The 12,632-nt window shown below is 36.8% G+C and overlaps 1 protein-coding gene across 45 annotated transcripts in view; it reads left to right on the forward strand.

Moving 5' to 3' along the window:
• The window catches only part of RIMS2 (regulating synaptic membrane exocytosis 2), a 443,102-nt gene that overhangs the window by 358,454 nt on the left and 72,016 nt on the right, over positions 1–12,632 (forward strand). For 32 of the 45 annotated variants that reach the window (XM_033512408.1, XM_015618869.2, XM_033512391.1 and 29 more), the window contains one exon: positions 12,178–12,350. The exons of the other annotated variants lie outside the window; for them this stretch is intronic. In XM_033512408.1, coding sequence (XP_033368299.1) covers positions 12,178–12,350 — 173 coding nt within the window. The remainder of the gene's footprint in view (positions 1–12,177; positions 12,351–12,632) is intronic. 45 annotated transcript variants of the gene reach the window in all.

Consider the following 12,632-nt stretch of genomic DNA (forward strand, 5'->3'; position numbering starts at 1 on the left):
TCTTTTGTTTTATAGCAATGAGTTGAATATGCTTTTGCAAAAGGCAAGTGCTAATATACAGCAAATTTGATATAAAAAGCTTTCTGTAAAAGCCAGGTTCAATTGAGCATTGTAACCATTCCATTAATAATCACATTTTAAATTCACCTGGGTGATGTATTGATCAACTTCCATCCAGAGCAATCACTGCAATTTACCTTAAATCCTTTTATCCTTTATATAATAGAATATATTTTCTTTTCTGAATGGCTTTATGCAGACAAGTGAATTGCTAAACTGTTAGTCTTTTGGTTCAGAGCAGCTGTCTTTTCACAGGAAACTCAATTATTTTTGTGTATATTTTTTATCTGAATTTAAGCTGTAAAGTTCCAAGATGCTATTGAACTAAGTGGCAATTATTGTGCAAAATAATGTGAATATGCTTGCATTAATTATTTAAGTTTTTCTGAAACTGATGTTATGCTGATAATAAGTGAGAAAATCTACAGGAAGAAAGAAGGAAAAAAAAAACTGACTGGGAAATATGTACTAAATATCTGGGTACCAATGGGTGACAATCAAAAATAGAGAATATATGAAGTTAATTGAATTGCTGCAACAATCAGGGAACTCTAAGAAATGGGAATAATAATCTGTCATAACATGTATCACACCAGTTTGTGGTACTTAATTTTGTCCCATGCAAATATGTACAAAAAAGTTATTATTCACATTTGAAATATAGGTCTAGAGTAGTGGCTCCATGATGGAAACAGATTTGCTTTATCAATTTTCTAGACTACTGACCTTGAAAATGTGGGAAAGTGTGGCACACACTTACAAAGGACAGACCTAAAATTTCAGTGCAGAGCTTGCATGGAGTCTGCTTAAATGTGTAGGATTCAAAATGAAGCATAGAATCATGGAATGGCCTCAGTTGGAATGGACCTTAAATATCTGCTTCCTATCCCTCTCCTCTGGGCAGGGTCACCTTCCACTAGACCAGGCTGCTCAAAGCTCCATCCAGCTGTGTCTTGATCACTTCCATGGATGGGGCATCCACAATTTCTCTGGGCAACCTTTTCCAGTGCCTCAACACCCTCACAGTAAAGAATTTCTTCCTAATCTCTTATCTATTTTTTCAATTTAAAGCCCTTACCCCTCATTCTATCACTACAGGCTCTTGTAGAAAATCCTTCTCTGGTTTTCTTTACTGAAGGCTTCTCTAAGGTCACCCTGGAGCCTTCTCTTCTCCAAGCTGAAGCAGCAGGACCTTTGTCTGCTTCACAGAGCGTGGCTCAAAAGGGACAGAGCAGTGCCAGATTTGGAGGCAGGAATGCTGGCTGCCCCTTGCCTCACACCCCTCCTGTCCTGCCCAGCTCCAGGAGGTGCTCCCGGGACAGCCCCTGGAGAGCTGCTCCCTGTGGCTTAGCTGAGCACACCTTAGAGGGAGGATTTGCCCAGAGTTTACTGTTACCATTTGTAACAGCTATAATAATGTTTTAGTGGTGCGGATGTTTCCTTAAGTTGATTTTCTGTGATATCAACCCCAAAATTATCAGTGAAAATTTAAGCAGTTTATCAAATTTTTTCCAAATAAATAGGTTTGTTATTTTGAGGACTTTTTGCCAGCTGTTACACAGGAAAGAATGCTATGTGTGTCTATCAGATTTTTCTGTGGATTTTTGATTCTTATTTTAGTAAGTACCTTAACTACCTAAACAGTTATTTTTCATGAATATAACCATGGCTTCAAGCATCTGTACTGCAAGTAGTTCATAGGAAGGATTTAAGGAGATGTAGCACACAGCCATTATTCTGAAAAAGGTGGTTCTGCACAATGGAGCTAATCAAAGTGGGGTCAGGACCTTGAAGTCTCAGCATAGGGAGGTTTTAGTAAAGCCTCAATGCCTCCAGCAACTCATAGCGAGAATGTTACCAAGACATGAAATTACCTCTGTGTCCTTTCTAACCTCTGGTATTTTTTATTGTTGTTTCTGGGAACTAAAGGCTTTGCTTACAAGAACTGGTATTGTTTAGCACTGGGGAACAGAATATTTTCTTTAATAATTTATCAGGAGGAGTATTATCCTCCATCTGCAGATGGAAATCATTGTTTTACCAGAGATTTCACTGACAGTCTGGAGTTAGTGAATAATAACAGGAAATAACACATTTTGTCTGAGGTTCTGCTTGTTCTGCAGTAAAATTATTCTGATGTATCTTTTTTCTTCAAAATTTGAGTGACATCATGTAAAAAACAATTCTGGTGACTTGCATATTTCTGCAGTTTAGTCTGAAACTACGAGATAATTAATAATATCTGGACTTTAGTTACCATATGATTCTCTATAAAAGAAATTCAAAACACTGTGGCATAGTGTTCTGTAAGTAAGGGACAATAACTTAAATTCACTTCTGGCTAATAGGCTGACTCTCAGTTTCAAGAACTGTAAAGAAGCAGATTGGGTTATCACCCAAAAGGGAGGCAGTTTAAAATGTTTACAGAACTTTTGATCTCAGAATAGATCCAATCTAAGTACCTGTCTTGTAAAAGGAACTAAATTCCTCTTGTGGTTTCAGTTTTTTAATTTGTTAATTATTTTTTAATTTTTTCTTTTCTGAAAATGTTGCATACTATTGCCCTACTGTTTAAGGGGTTTCTGTGGTGAAGATGAAATTGTAAATAATATTAATAAATGTTGCATCTTTTCAGTAAAAGTCAACTCAGATTAACCTTACACGCAAGCAAAGGTAAATCATAGTATTTAAAATGAGATTTGGGAGACATAAGTAGTAAATGTTTTCTAATTATTCCCTCAAGGACAATGACTGAGAGAAAAAGATAATTCAGTTTTTCTGACTTGTAGAAGCAGTTTTCTTGGTCAGGATCTCCCTGCAGCCTTTTTATCACTAGTTGCAATAAAACAAGAGTAAAGCTGCAGAGAAAATATATTTTAGGGAAAATAATTTTTCTAAGCAGTTTACCCAGTTTATGGATTGATAAGGAAATGGTGGTATCTGTATCTTGCAGATTTGTTTCTCCTTTAGCTTGAAATGAATCAGCAGAAAATTTTCAGGAAAGTTACCAGCTGAGCTTATATATTCTTACTGTGCAAGGATTTTCCGAGATGTATCCTAATAACCAGTGAAAACAAAAGATTAAGAAAAAAATATATGTGATGTCCCCTCAAACCATGCTTGATTTTGCAGGCTATCCTCTGATATCTGTGGATTTAAGGACTTGAAAAGCGGAATCATAGATGTGTAAAGATATATTTATATCCTGTTCTTGAACAATTGTGGCCTTAGGCACTTCTGCTTACAGGGATAAGAGTTCACCAGATGGCCATGTGTCAATCCAGCTGTTCTCTTCAGCATGAATTCTTTTGAAGGTGCTGTGTCCCAGGACAAATCTGGTGAAAGGCATATTAAATGTTACATAGTGAAGGTAGGATTAAGGGGGAAGTTCATATTTCTGTTCTTAAGCCATCAGGTATGCTGAAATACTTAACAGGCTTTTGGGTTGAAATAAAATGTAATGAAATAGAAATTCTGTAATAAGAAAAGATGGTTGCCTTGACATCTTTTTATTTTATTTGTATTTGTTTTCATGAGACCAGAGGACTGAAAAAAATTATGGAAATGATGTTTAAAATTCAGGTTAATATATTTAAAAAATGCATAAACTGCATATTATTTGATTTTCTAGCTTGTATATGCAAAGTAACATCTCAAAGATGCCCAAATTAAGTAGAACAATCATAGACAAAAGAGGTTTTTTTTAAACAGAAACTCTGCCTTGTTACTTTCTTTAAAAAATAAGCCGGATGCCAGGACTATATGAAGTGCAAAACTTTTGAGTGCAGTGGTGGCAGAAATGGAATGTGAACCACTTGAGGAATGGAAACAAATACAGGAACCATACTTTGATTCAGTTTATCCAATGTGAATAGGATGTACTAGTGTTAGAGGACCAATATGGAGCAGAAAAAGCAGAGTTATCACCGGACCCATTGAGTAAGTGTAGACTCACCAGGCTGTCCTACAAACATGCTGAAGTTCACCAGGAGATAAAGTACTGGAGATACTGTTAAATGTAATTGCACAGTAAATTGGGAAGTCCCTGGATACCTGTGTTTTGCAACTGCCATGACTTGAACAACCCAGACTTTTTATAGTGAACTGTGTCTGTGATGATGCATCTTCAGGAGTCTTGACATGGTGCTGTGGATTGCTAAAGGATTGCTGGTGTCCATTTAAAATAAATATTCTTCCTTCTGTGTAAGACAGAATAGTTATTGTGTGGCAGTCAAAAAAGATCCTGGGCAATGTGAGAAGATGTACATTAGAGTTTGTTACCCACCATCACATAGCCAGACTGTGGACCCGTTTCTCTAAAGTGAAACTTGGTGACTGACTTTGCCCTGTTTTATACAGCAGTTAAAACTCTGGTGAACATTGGCAGCATGAAAAGGGAATCGGGTAGTAAATGTTTCAAAGAAATCATTGGAAGAGCTTTGTTTTATTTTCCATTTTGTATACTTTCCTGAATTCCTTTCACATTGGAAAAGGGGGGATTGTTGGATATCCTGCCCTTAATTATGATTGCATGGTTATTCTTTTGAAGCTCTTATTTATTCACCTTCATATTATGTAGTCTCATATTTCTTCAAGATCTTCACTTTTTATCAAAAACTGTTGGGAATATTCTGGTTAGGGAATGCATTCTGTGGTTCACTTATAACTTGATACAAGGCATCAGCTCTTGTAATGAGATGAAGTTCATCCACAGGATACATAAGATTTTCGATTCCTTCTAGTTTACATAGTCAATTATAGCTGTTTCACCCTAGCCATGTGCTGTACCTGGGTCTCTCTTTTGCCTCAATTAATCTGTCAGCATCAGTTTTATTATTCCAGCTGTCAAAACTCCTAAACGTATCAATTACCTTGGTAAATAATAGAAAGCAGTTACCTTCACTTTTAAAGATGATGTCTGATTATCTAGTAGATGAGGCATACCAGCAAAGGGGTCCATGGTGTAGCTGTGGTGTCATGTCCCAGAATCTTGTTTAAATTATGTTTATGATTTGATGTAGAAACTTTCTCTATGTGTAATTATTTTAAGGTAGCTTTTGATGAAATATTAGGAGACATCTGCTTGACCATCATAAACCCTATATTTTCACTCCAATGTGTAAAACATCTTAGATTGCCTTTTGGGAATTTTTTTGTGGTGATGCTTATAATTATTCCTCTCTTGGTTTATTTGTCTTTTACTTTATCTTAAACAGCAGCTTTTCAACCACTGTTTTTTCCAAAGAAGAGATGGTATTTTAAATAATGTCTGTGATTTTGAACAGTCTGGAATAATGTGGTAACTTTATATATTCCAGCAGAAAGTTTGCAGTTCTCTCTTCTTTCAGATTTTTTTTTAATTTGGTCCTGACTTAAGATTAAATGTTTACATTTAGTTCCCTAGACTAGATGAAAGAATGTGAATTAATTCTGCATCAATAACAGCTTGATTTCAGAACAGTTATTAGTGCAGTTGAAATTAGAGGTTGCCTTGATATTCCAAAAGTGATATTGTATGGAAAAACCCATGAGAGAAAAAGCTACTTGATGTTTGAAAATTATTAAAGGAACACATTTTTTTGTAGGAAGACAAACTTGTTGACAAGCTAATTTTTAAGCTCACTTAAAGAGCTGCCTTACTGCTTCCTACTTCAACAAATATTTACAGGATCTGTAAGTTCTCTTGAAGTAATGCCAGAATATTTTCTAGTGCTCTCCTGTATTTATATAACATTGTGCACTTTGAAAGTTCTTTTAAAAATTCCACCATATGCCAACATATGTGAAGCTGATGACTTTTTTGTCTTTTGATTTGGCTTGCCTTTGGACTACTTCTCTCTAGATTTCCAGTTGTCCCTAGGCACTGATACATTGGTTTCTTCTGTATTCCTTCTGCCCTTGCAGTTTCAGCTTCAACTCCTGGGTCACCCTGACCCATAGGATGACAGAGTAATTTGGGTTGGAGAGGACCTCAAGAGCTGTCTAGTCCAGCCCTTAGCAGGAGTCCAAAGCAAGCTCAGCGTGACTTTAGTACAGGTTCCTCAGGGCTTTAGCTGGTCAGGTCTTGCAAACATTCAAGGATGAAAACTGCACAGCTTCTCTGGGTAACTTGATCCATTACTCCACTGTACCTATGGTAAAAATGTGCCTACTTATACCAGTCAGAGCTGCTGTGAATTGCTTGGCTCTGTCTTTTTGATGCTCTGCCCTGTATGATCTGATGAGCTGCTGTTAGATGCTCCCATAGCCATCACTGCTCCAGTCAGAACGAGCCCAGCTCCCCCAGCCAGCTTGACGGCCTTCCAATAAACTTAATGTAATTTATCAATGTCAGTGTTTCACTTTGGTCTCAAAACTGCTTACAATATTCTAGATGCAGGCTAATGACTACTGAATAGAGGGTAATAATCTCTCCTCTTAGTCTCCTTGTGCTCAAGTCAGTACAACCAAGGCTGCCCTTCTGTCCTGCCAAGGCCCACTGCTGACTCTATCATTTCCATTGTTGTTTTCCTTCCCTAATTTTGTGGTAGGATGCTATGTGCAGCATCGATTAGTTCCATAGTTAAATCAGGTTTTAGGAACTCCTTTATAAGATTGCATATGTGAGTACTGGTTGGTTAAACAGATAAAGAGATGACACCACACTACAAAGGGAAGGATGTGAAAACTTTTGAAGAAAGTTTTTTTCACATGTTCAATAGAAATATGAATGTTTCCTTTTATTGATGTTTTAATTGGTGGCCTAAATTTATTGGAAATTTGGATGGTTTAGAAGGTAGGTTTTGCAAATCAGATTACAGTCAGTTCTTTTTATTCAAGGTAGAAGCGGATTGGAATGTTTTGAATACTGAGGGAAAAAAGTTATTGCATAAGGAATGGGATTGATGGATGAATGGATAGAGAACCACTGTACATGCAGCAGGATTTACTGGTCCAGGCACTGTACTGCTCAGAAGTAACAGCACCATAAAGCTCTCTCCTTTATGTTGGAGCAAGGCAAGAATGCCAGTAGAGGTGCACAGGGCCAGGCTCAGGAGTTCAAAAGGTGCTGCATACAAAGCAACAACTGGCTGAAGTGAGAACAGTTGGAACAATGCCAATGTGACTCATCAGATGAAAATTATAGGATTAAAAAAGTAGGAGGATCCAGGAATTAGAAATAAAAAGGAGGAAGATAGGATAGAATCCAGGACTACTGTGCAGAAGACAGGATCAGCAGCCAAGAATGAGTCTAAGGTAGACTGGCTGCAGCTCCATATTGAGAAGCCCAAGGCATTTCATTTCATTATATACCTAACACAAGAGCAGTGCAAGAATTAATCTGCTGAGGGAGAGCTGTGTGCTGTGTGATAGCTAAAGCAAAACTGGCAAAGGCAGGCCTGGCTGGCTGTACCTCAATTGTTTTGATGGATCTTGACAGGAGTGACAATGTAAATACAGATTATTGAGCTGGCTATGTATAAATTATATAAAAGGGCAGATGAATCATAGTCTTCATCTTGAGTTTGTGTGTATGCAAGCTAAAGATAAACATACATTGTATGTACTCATTTGTACGTGGTATTTTATAAAAAACCTCTGATTTTTTTTTATTTATTTTATATAAATCTAATGTTATTGTTGTAATCATTAGTAAGTGGCTTTATTTTCAATGGCAGACTTCATTAGGCAACCATGAACAAAAGTTTTAGAAGGAATCAAACCATCCAGTAACATTCATTCAAATGATGTTTGGCAATAGCTAAAATTTGCAATGCCTTTAGAAGTTGTGAATTCACACCGAGAGGTATAGAACATTTCAAACTGCTGTGCTCTGGCTGCTTGAGAGCTTTTGTTAGTGAGTCAAAGAACTATTGAAATAGTCCAGAATGGTTCTTTAATCTTCTGGTAGTAGCACAATAGACAATTGTCTGAAACATCTTCCCAACATTTTGATCACTAAAAACATTGACCAGATTTGTATGTCCCTATGTAAATGCTAGCAAATAAAACCTGATGAGTAGACTATAAAAAAAGAAAAGATAATAAAATAGAAAGACGTTTAGAAATCACTGACAATGTCAATTGCCTGGACAGCTGCATGACTGAATAGTCCAAGATGGAAGACTGGTAACAATAGAGTAAAGCAACATGAAACACTTTAAAACTCCTTTTGAACTAGAAGTTCCACCCAGTTTCTTTTCAGAAATAAGAGCATCAATGTCAGATGAGTTGCAGCTCTATGTGTCCTGTCAGCTATTTACTGGTGGTTCACAAAGAGGTCAAAACATTTGCAGAGGTTGTTGTACTAAGAAACAGAGTAGGTTGGGGTTTTTTTTCAGGTTTGATAATCACAAATTTATCACTAAAGGCCAGTAATCTCTTGAAGTTAAAAGGCATAGGCACTAACCCCAAACTGTCCTTTTGTTAGGCTCTCCAGCTATTCTACTAACACAGATAAAAATGCTTTTAGAAATTTTGGAATACTTGTTTGATAGAAACTGTAATAACGAAATTATTCTCATTCTTCAACACTGCAAAACAGGACAAAACCATTTTACTATTAAAATTACAAAAACAACTTTTAATCAATCTCTCTGATTTCAGCAGACTTCCCATTTTTAAAACAGCTTGAAGAGCTTGGGTTGACTGCTTAATGGGTCATAAAGTCCAGAATGTTGCCGTTATTATAGGAGTCTTTATTGGGGTGGAAATGAGAATTTAGATGTGTTCCAACGAAAGAGGCCTGTATTTCCAGCCTGGGGAAAGTCAGGAGAGAATTTTCCTACTGTCGTGGCTGGTATTTAAAAAAGAAAAAAAATACAATCTGAAAGGAGCCTTTTAGTTAATCTTTATAGTGTGCAGGTACATTTCACCACACCTTGGACACCTAATTGTTCAGCCCAGAGGAGCTGTGATGCTCTTTAGTGACTCATGTTTTCTGCTGAGGGATATTGGAGCACACAGGGTCGTTGCAGGAGCTGGTGATGTAACTCAGTTACAGATCAGGCCATGCTGATCCAGCCATGGGGGCTGCAGTTCCCTGTCAATGTGCAGTCAGATGGTGCAAATCCTACAGCACAGGATGTAGGGACAGCACTGGAGAGGGATGGGAAATGGTATCTGTTTTTCAGATATAATGGGGGAACGGTGCTTAGTTAAAACTTACTTTTTCAGTCCGATAGTTGGTCTTGTCATACAGTGGGTGACATTTAGGAAAAAAGAAAGTGAAATTTGGAGGAAGAAAGGAAGGAAGGATATGAAATATATGAAGATGGGATGCTTTGGGACAACTTTAACCACACAATAACTGAAAAAACAATAGCACAAAACTGGAAAAATGGTTGCATTTTACAGTTGGAGTATACGACATGGAAGAAACGAATACTTTTAAAAAAATCAATATTTGCACAATGGAAGTGCCATTTTACTCTTGAGGCAGACAGCAAAGGAGCACTTCAAAAGCTGCCTTGCATAGAACCACAGTTTAGGAAACAAATGCAAAACTAAAAACATGTCACATGGCTTCTGTCAGACAAGCAATAATGCTCCATTGCTCTTCTGTGCTGGAGTTATGGGAACACTAATGTGCAATACACTACTGTAATCCATTTCCTAAAGAAAATTAAGTCAGATATAAGGTTAAAAATACACCTCAGCAGCAGAATAAAAGGTAATTAGGAGCAGTTAATGGGTGAATATGAGGTGTCTGAACTTTGTCCAGCAAGAAAGACAATTTAATTTTATATACTAGATGTTTCCTTGGTAGGGAGCTAGCAGATGCTGATACTGTAACTCAGACAAGGTATAAACAAAACCTTTAAAAAATATTGTATATTAAGACACTCAGATTTAGTGAAAAGATCAATTAACTTTCCCAATTTTAATCTTAAAACATCCTGAAGCTGTAACAGTCAAATAATATTTCAGTGACATCTGTCCCAACAAAAAACATTTGATGGGAAATATGTTTATGTACTATTGAGAAAAAAAGAGACAAGGTAATGATTTTATATATTTAGATTATTTTTTCACATTATATTTCTAAAATAATTTACTTTTAAGTTGCTTTTCTTGCCAAAACAATTCTCAGTCTTCAGTATATATCTCACTAGATTATTACAATCTTAGTCAATTGTATTGACTAAAACAAAATCAAACTTACATATAAGGTTGGTTTTTTTACAAAATATACACATTTTTCTAGGCATAATTATTTTTTATTTGTCAAAGGTAAAAACTAAGTAATTGCTCTTTTAAAAGGAGTTTCTGAAAAGGAAACTTTTATTTTTGGTATAATGTTCCATTATTGCTGATGATCAGGACAGCTGTTTAATCATTGATTTTACATTCCCAATTGGATATCTAAGTAATTATATGCACTGTCTTCTTCATCAAGCAAAAACATTAATGGCATCAATAGAACCAGTCAGTAAATATTAAAACTTTTGAACACTATTATCACAGAGGTACTCTGAGTTTTTGGGTGTCTAAGTTCACTTTCACATTTAAAGGCTGGGAGGCACTTGAATGGTTGTTGATGGACACAAGTATGTAAATTACTACAGATCAGGAAGAATGATAAAGATTGGTGTAGAATATGCAACCATTTTTGTAACTGTGGAGTTATGGCTATGATTGGTCACTCTCTGCAGCAGTTGTGTGGTCTAACTTACATGAGCATTTTTTCTTGTTAATTTCCCTGTCTTAAAATGAGCAAAATAACTTACTATTTCTAAGTGTAAAAATACTTTCTGAGGAAGGCACTGAAATGCTTTTTTGAAATCTTATTTATATAAATCTGAAATCCCATTTAGATACTGCACAGTATTTCAGAATATTTCTCAGTGTAACTTTCCTTATAAGAGAACAGAAAGAAATGATCTATATAGTTCATGAAAGACAGTTATTCTAACTATAAAAAAGGGACCAGTTTAATGGCTAAACCTGGACACTCTTCTCTTCTGCAGTGCTACACAGGTCTGCCATTTTACATGATGAATTATTTTCCTCACGTGGCTGAGTACAATGTTGCTATCCCCAAGAGCTCAACAAGCCACTGATGTGTTAGGCAGATTATTTTTCCCACTGTTTGCTTTTAGTCCTGTCTGTGCTGCTCTTTGTATCATTCTGTACCATCTCATTTCCCAACAATCACCTGGTGATCATTGACAATTCACCTTGAAGTACTATTTTCCTGAAAAGATTACCTGTAGCAGCCCATCAGATTTCTGTATAGAGAGAAATGCCTTTATATGAAGAGAAGGAAAAATATCTTTCTGCTATTTTTGCATACAGTGCCATGCAGAGCGGCACAGATTTAACATTAATTTAGTGCTAATTTGTAGCAAAAACAAATAGCCATCGTATTTTGTTCAGATCTAACCTGAATACTGCTGCATGATACTGTCCATGTCATATAGCCTTATTGCTGATCACCAGTCATGTTTGATGTTACTGCTAACAAGCTCAAATACCTTTGTAATCTTTTAGTTTCTGAGGCACATGCACATTTTCCCTACAAATTACCTCTAGTCCAGACCCATCTTTTCAGACTTCCAGGCCAGCAGTTCAGCAAGATGCAGGTTTGTTTGCACAGCTGCAACATTGCTTTGTCTTTTGATTTGATAATCTTATCTATCTGTTTACGTGGGGGGAAAAAAATAACATTTGTCAGTTAGAAGTTGCTGTAAACAGGCAAGGCCCCAAAAGAGACATGTACTTTATAGATAGCATGCAGCACATTCTGTCTCCTGTTTAATCTTTCATGAGCTCAGTAATCAGGCAAGTCACTAATCTCTCTGCTTTTCTTTCTGTACTGGTGAAACAGTTGTGGTAAGAGTATTCTATGAGGGTTTAGATGTCTTTTCTAAGCTTTGTGAAACTTTCGGACATGCTGGAAATTTTGTACAAGTTGAAACTGCAGAGCTAAGTTAACTGGGATAGAAAAGCAGAGTAAAATAGAAATAATGGAAACCAAGACATAACTTCTATTCTGTATCAGGGAAAAACTTCATTTTAAAAGTTCAGGCAGTGCAGTGACAAAAGCAGTTTAGATGGCAGGAGGGACCAGGTCCATAGCTGATGTGTGGTAGCATGTCACAACAACACCATATCTTTGTCCCTTTCCTCTTGCAGTATCGGTCAGGGCGGGACCCTCACCGAGGCTCGGACAATGTTTCCAATAAGTCCTCGGACAGCGATGTCAGCGATGTCTCGGCCGTGTCCCGCACCAGCAGCGCTTCCCGTTTCAGCAGCACCAGCTACATGTCTGTCCAGTCTGAGCGCCCGAGGGGAAACAAGAAAATAAGGTGAGCGTGATGAGCTACAGTGTCAGCTGTAGCTGTGTGATTTTAGTAATGGAACCCTTACCAATATTTGTATTTGACATTAGCATTTTGCCTAGAATGGCTTAAATGTCTTTTTTATCTAATGCTTTTTGAAGTCTTCATGGAATTTGTTTTTAGCCAAGTTTTGTCATCTTGAATTACCTAACATTCACTGAAATAACAAACATATGCTGTCAGCAAGCACTGGGGACACACTTTATGAAAACCATTTTGTAAAATATACTTAATATGGCTGAAAAGACA

The sequence above is a fragment of the Parus major genome, chromosome 2 (genome assembly GCF_001522545.3).
Source record: "Parus major isolate Abel chromosome 2, Parus_major1.1, whole genome shotgun sequence".
Taxonomy (NCBI): Eukaryota; Metazoa; Chordata; class Aves; order Passeriformes; family Paridae; genus Parus; species Parus major.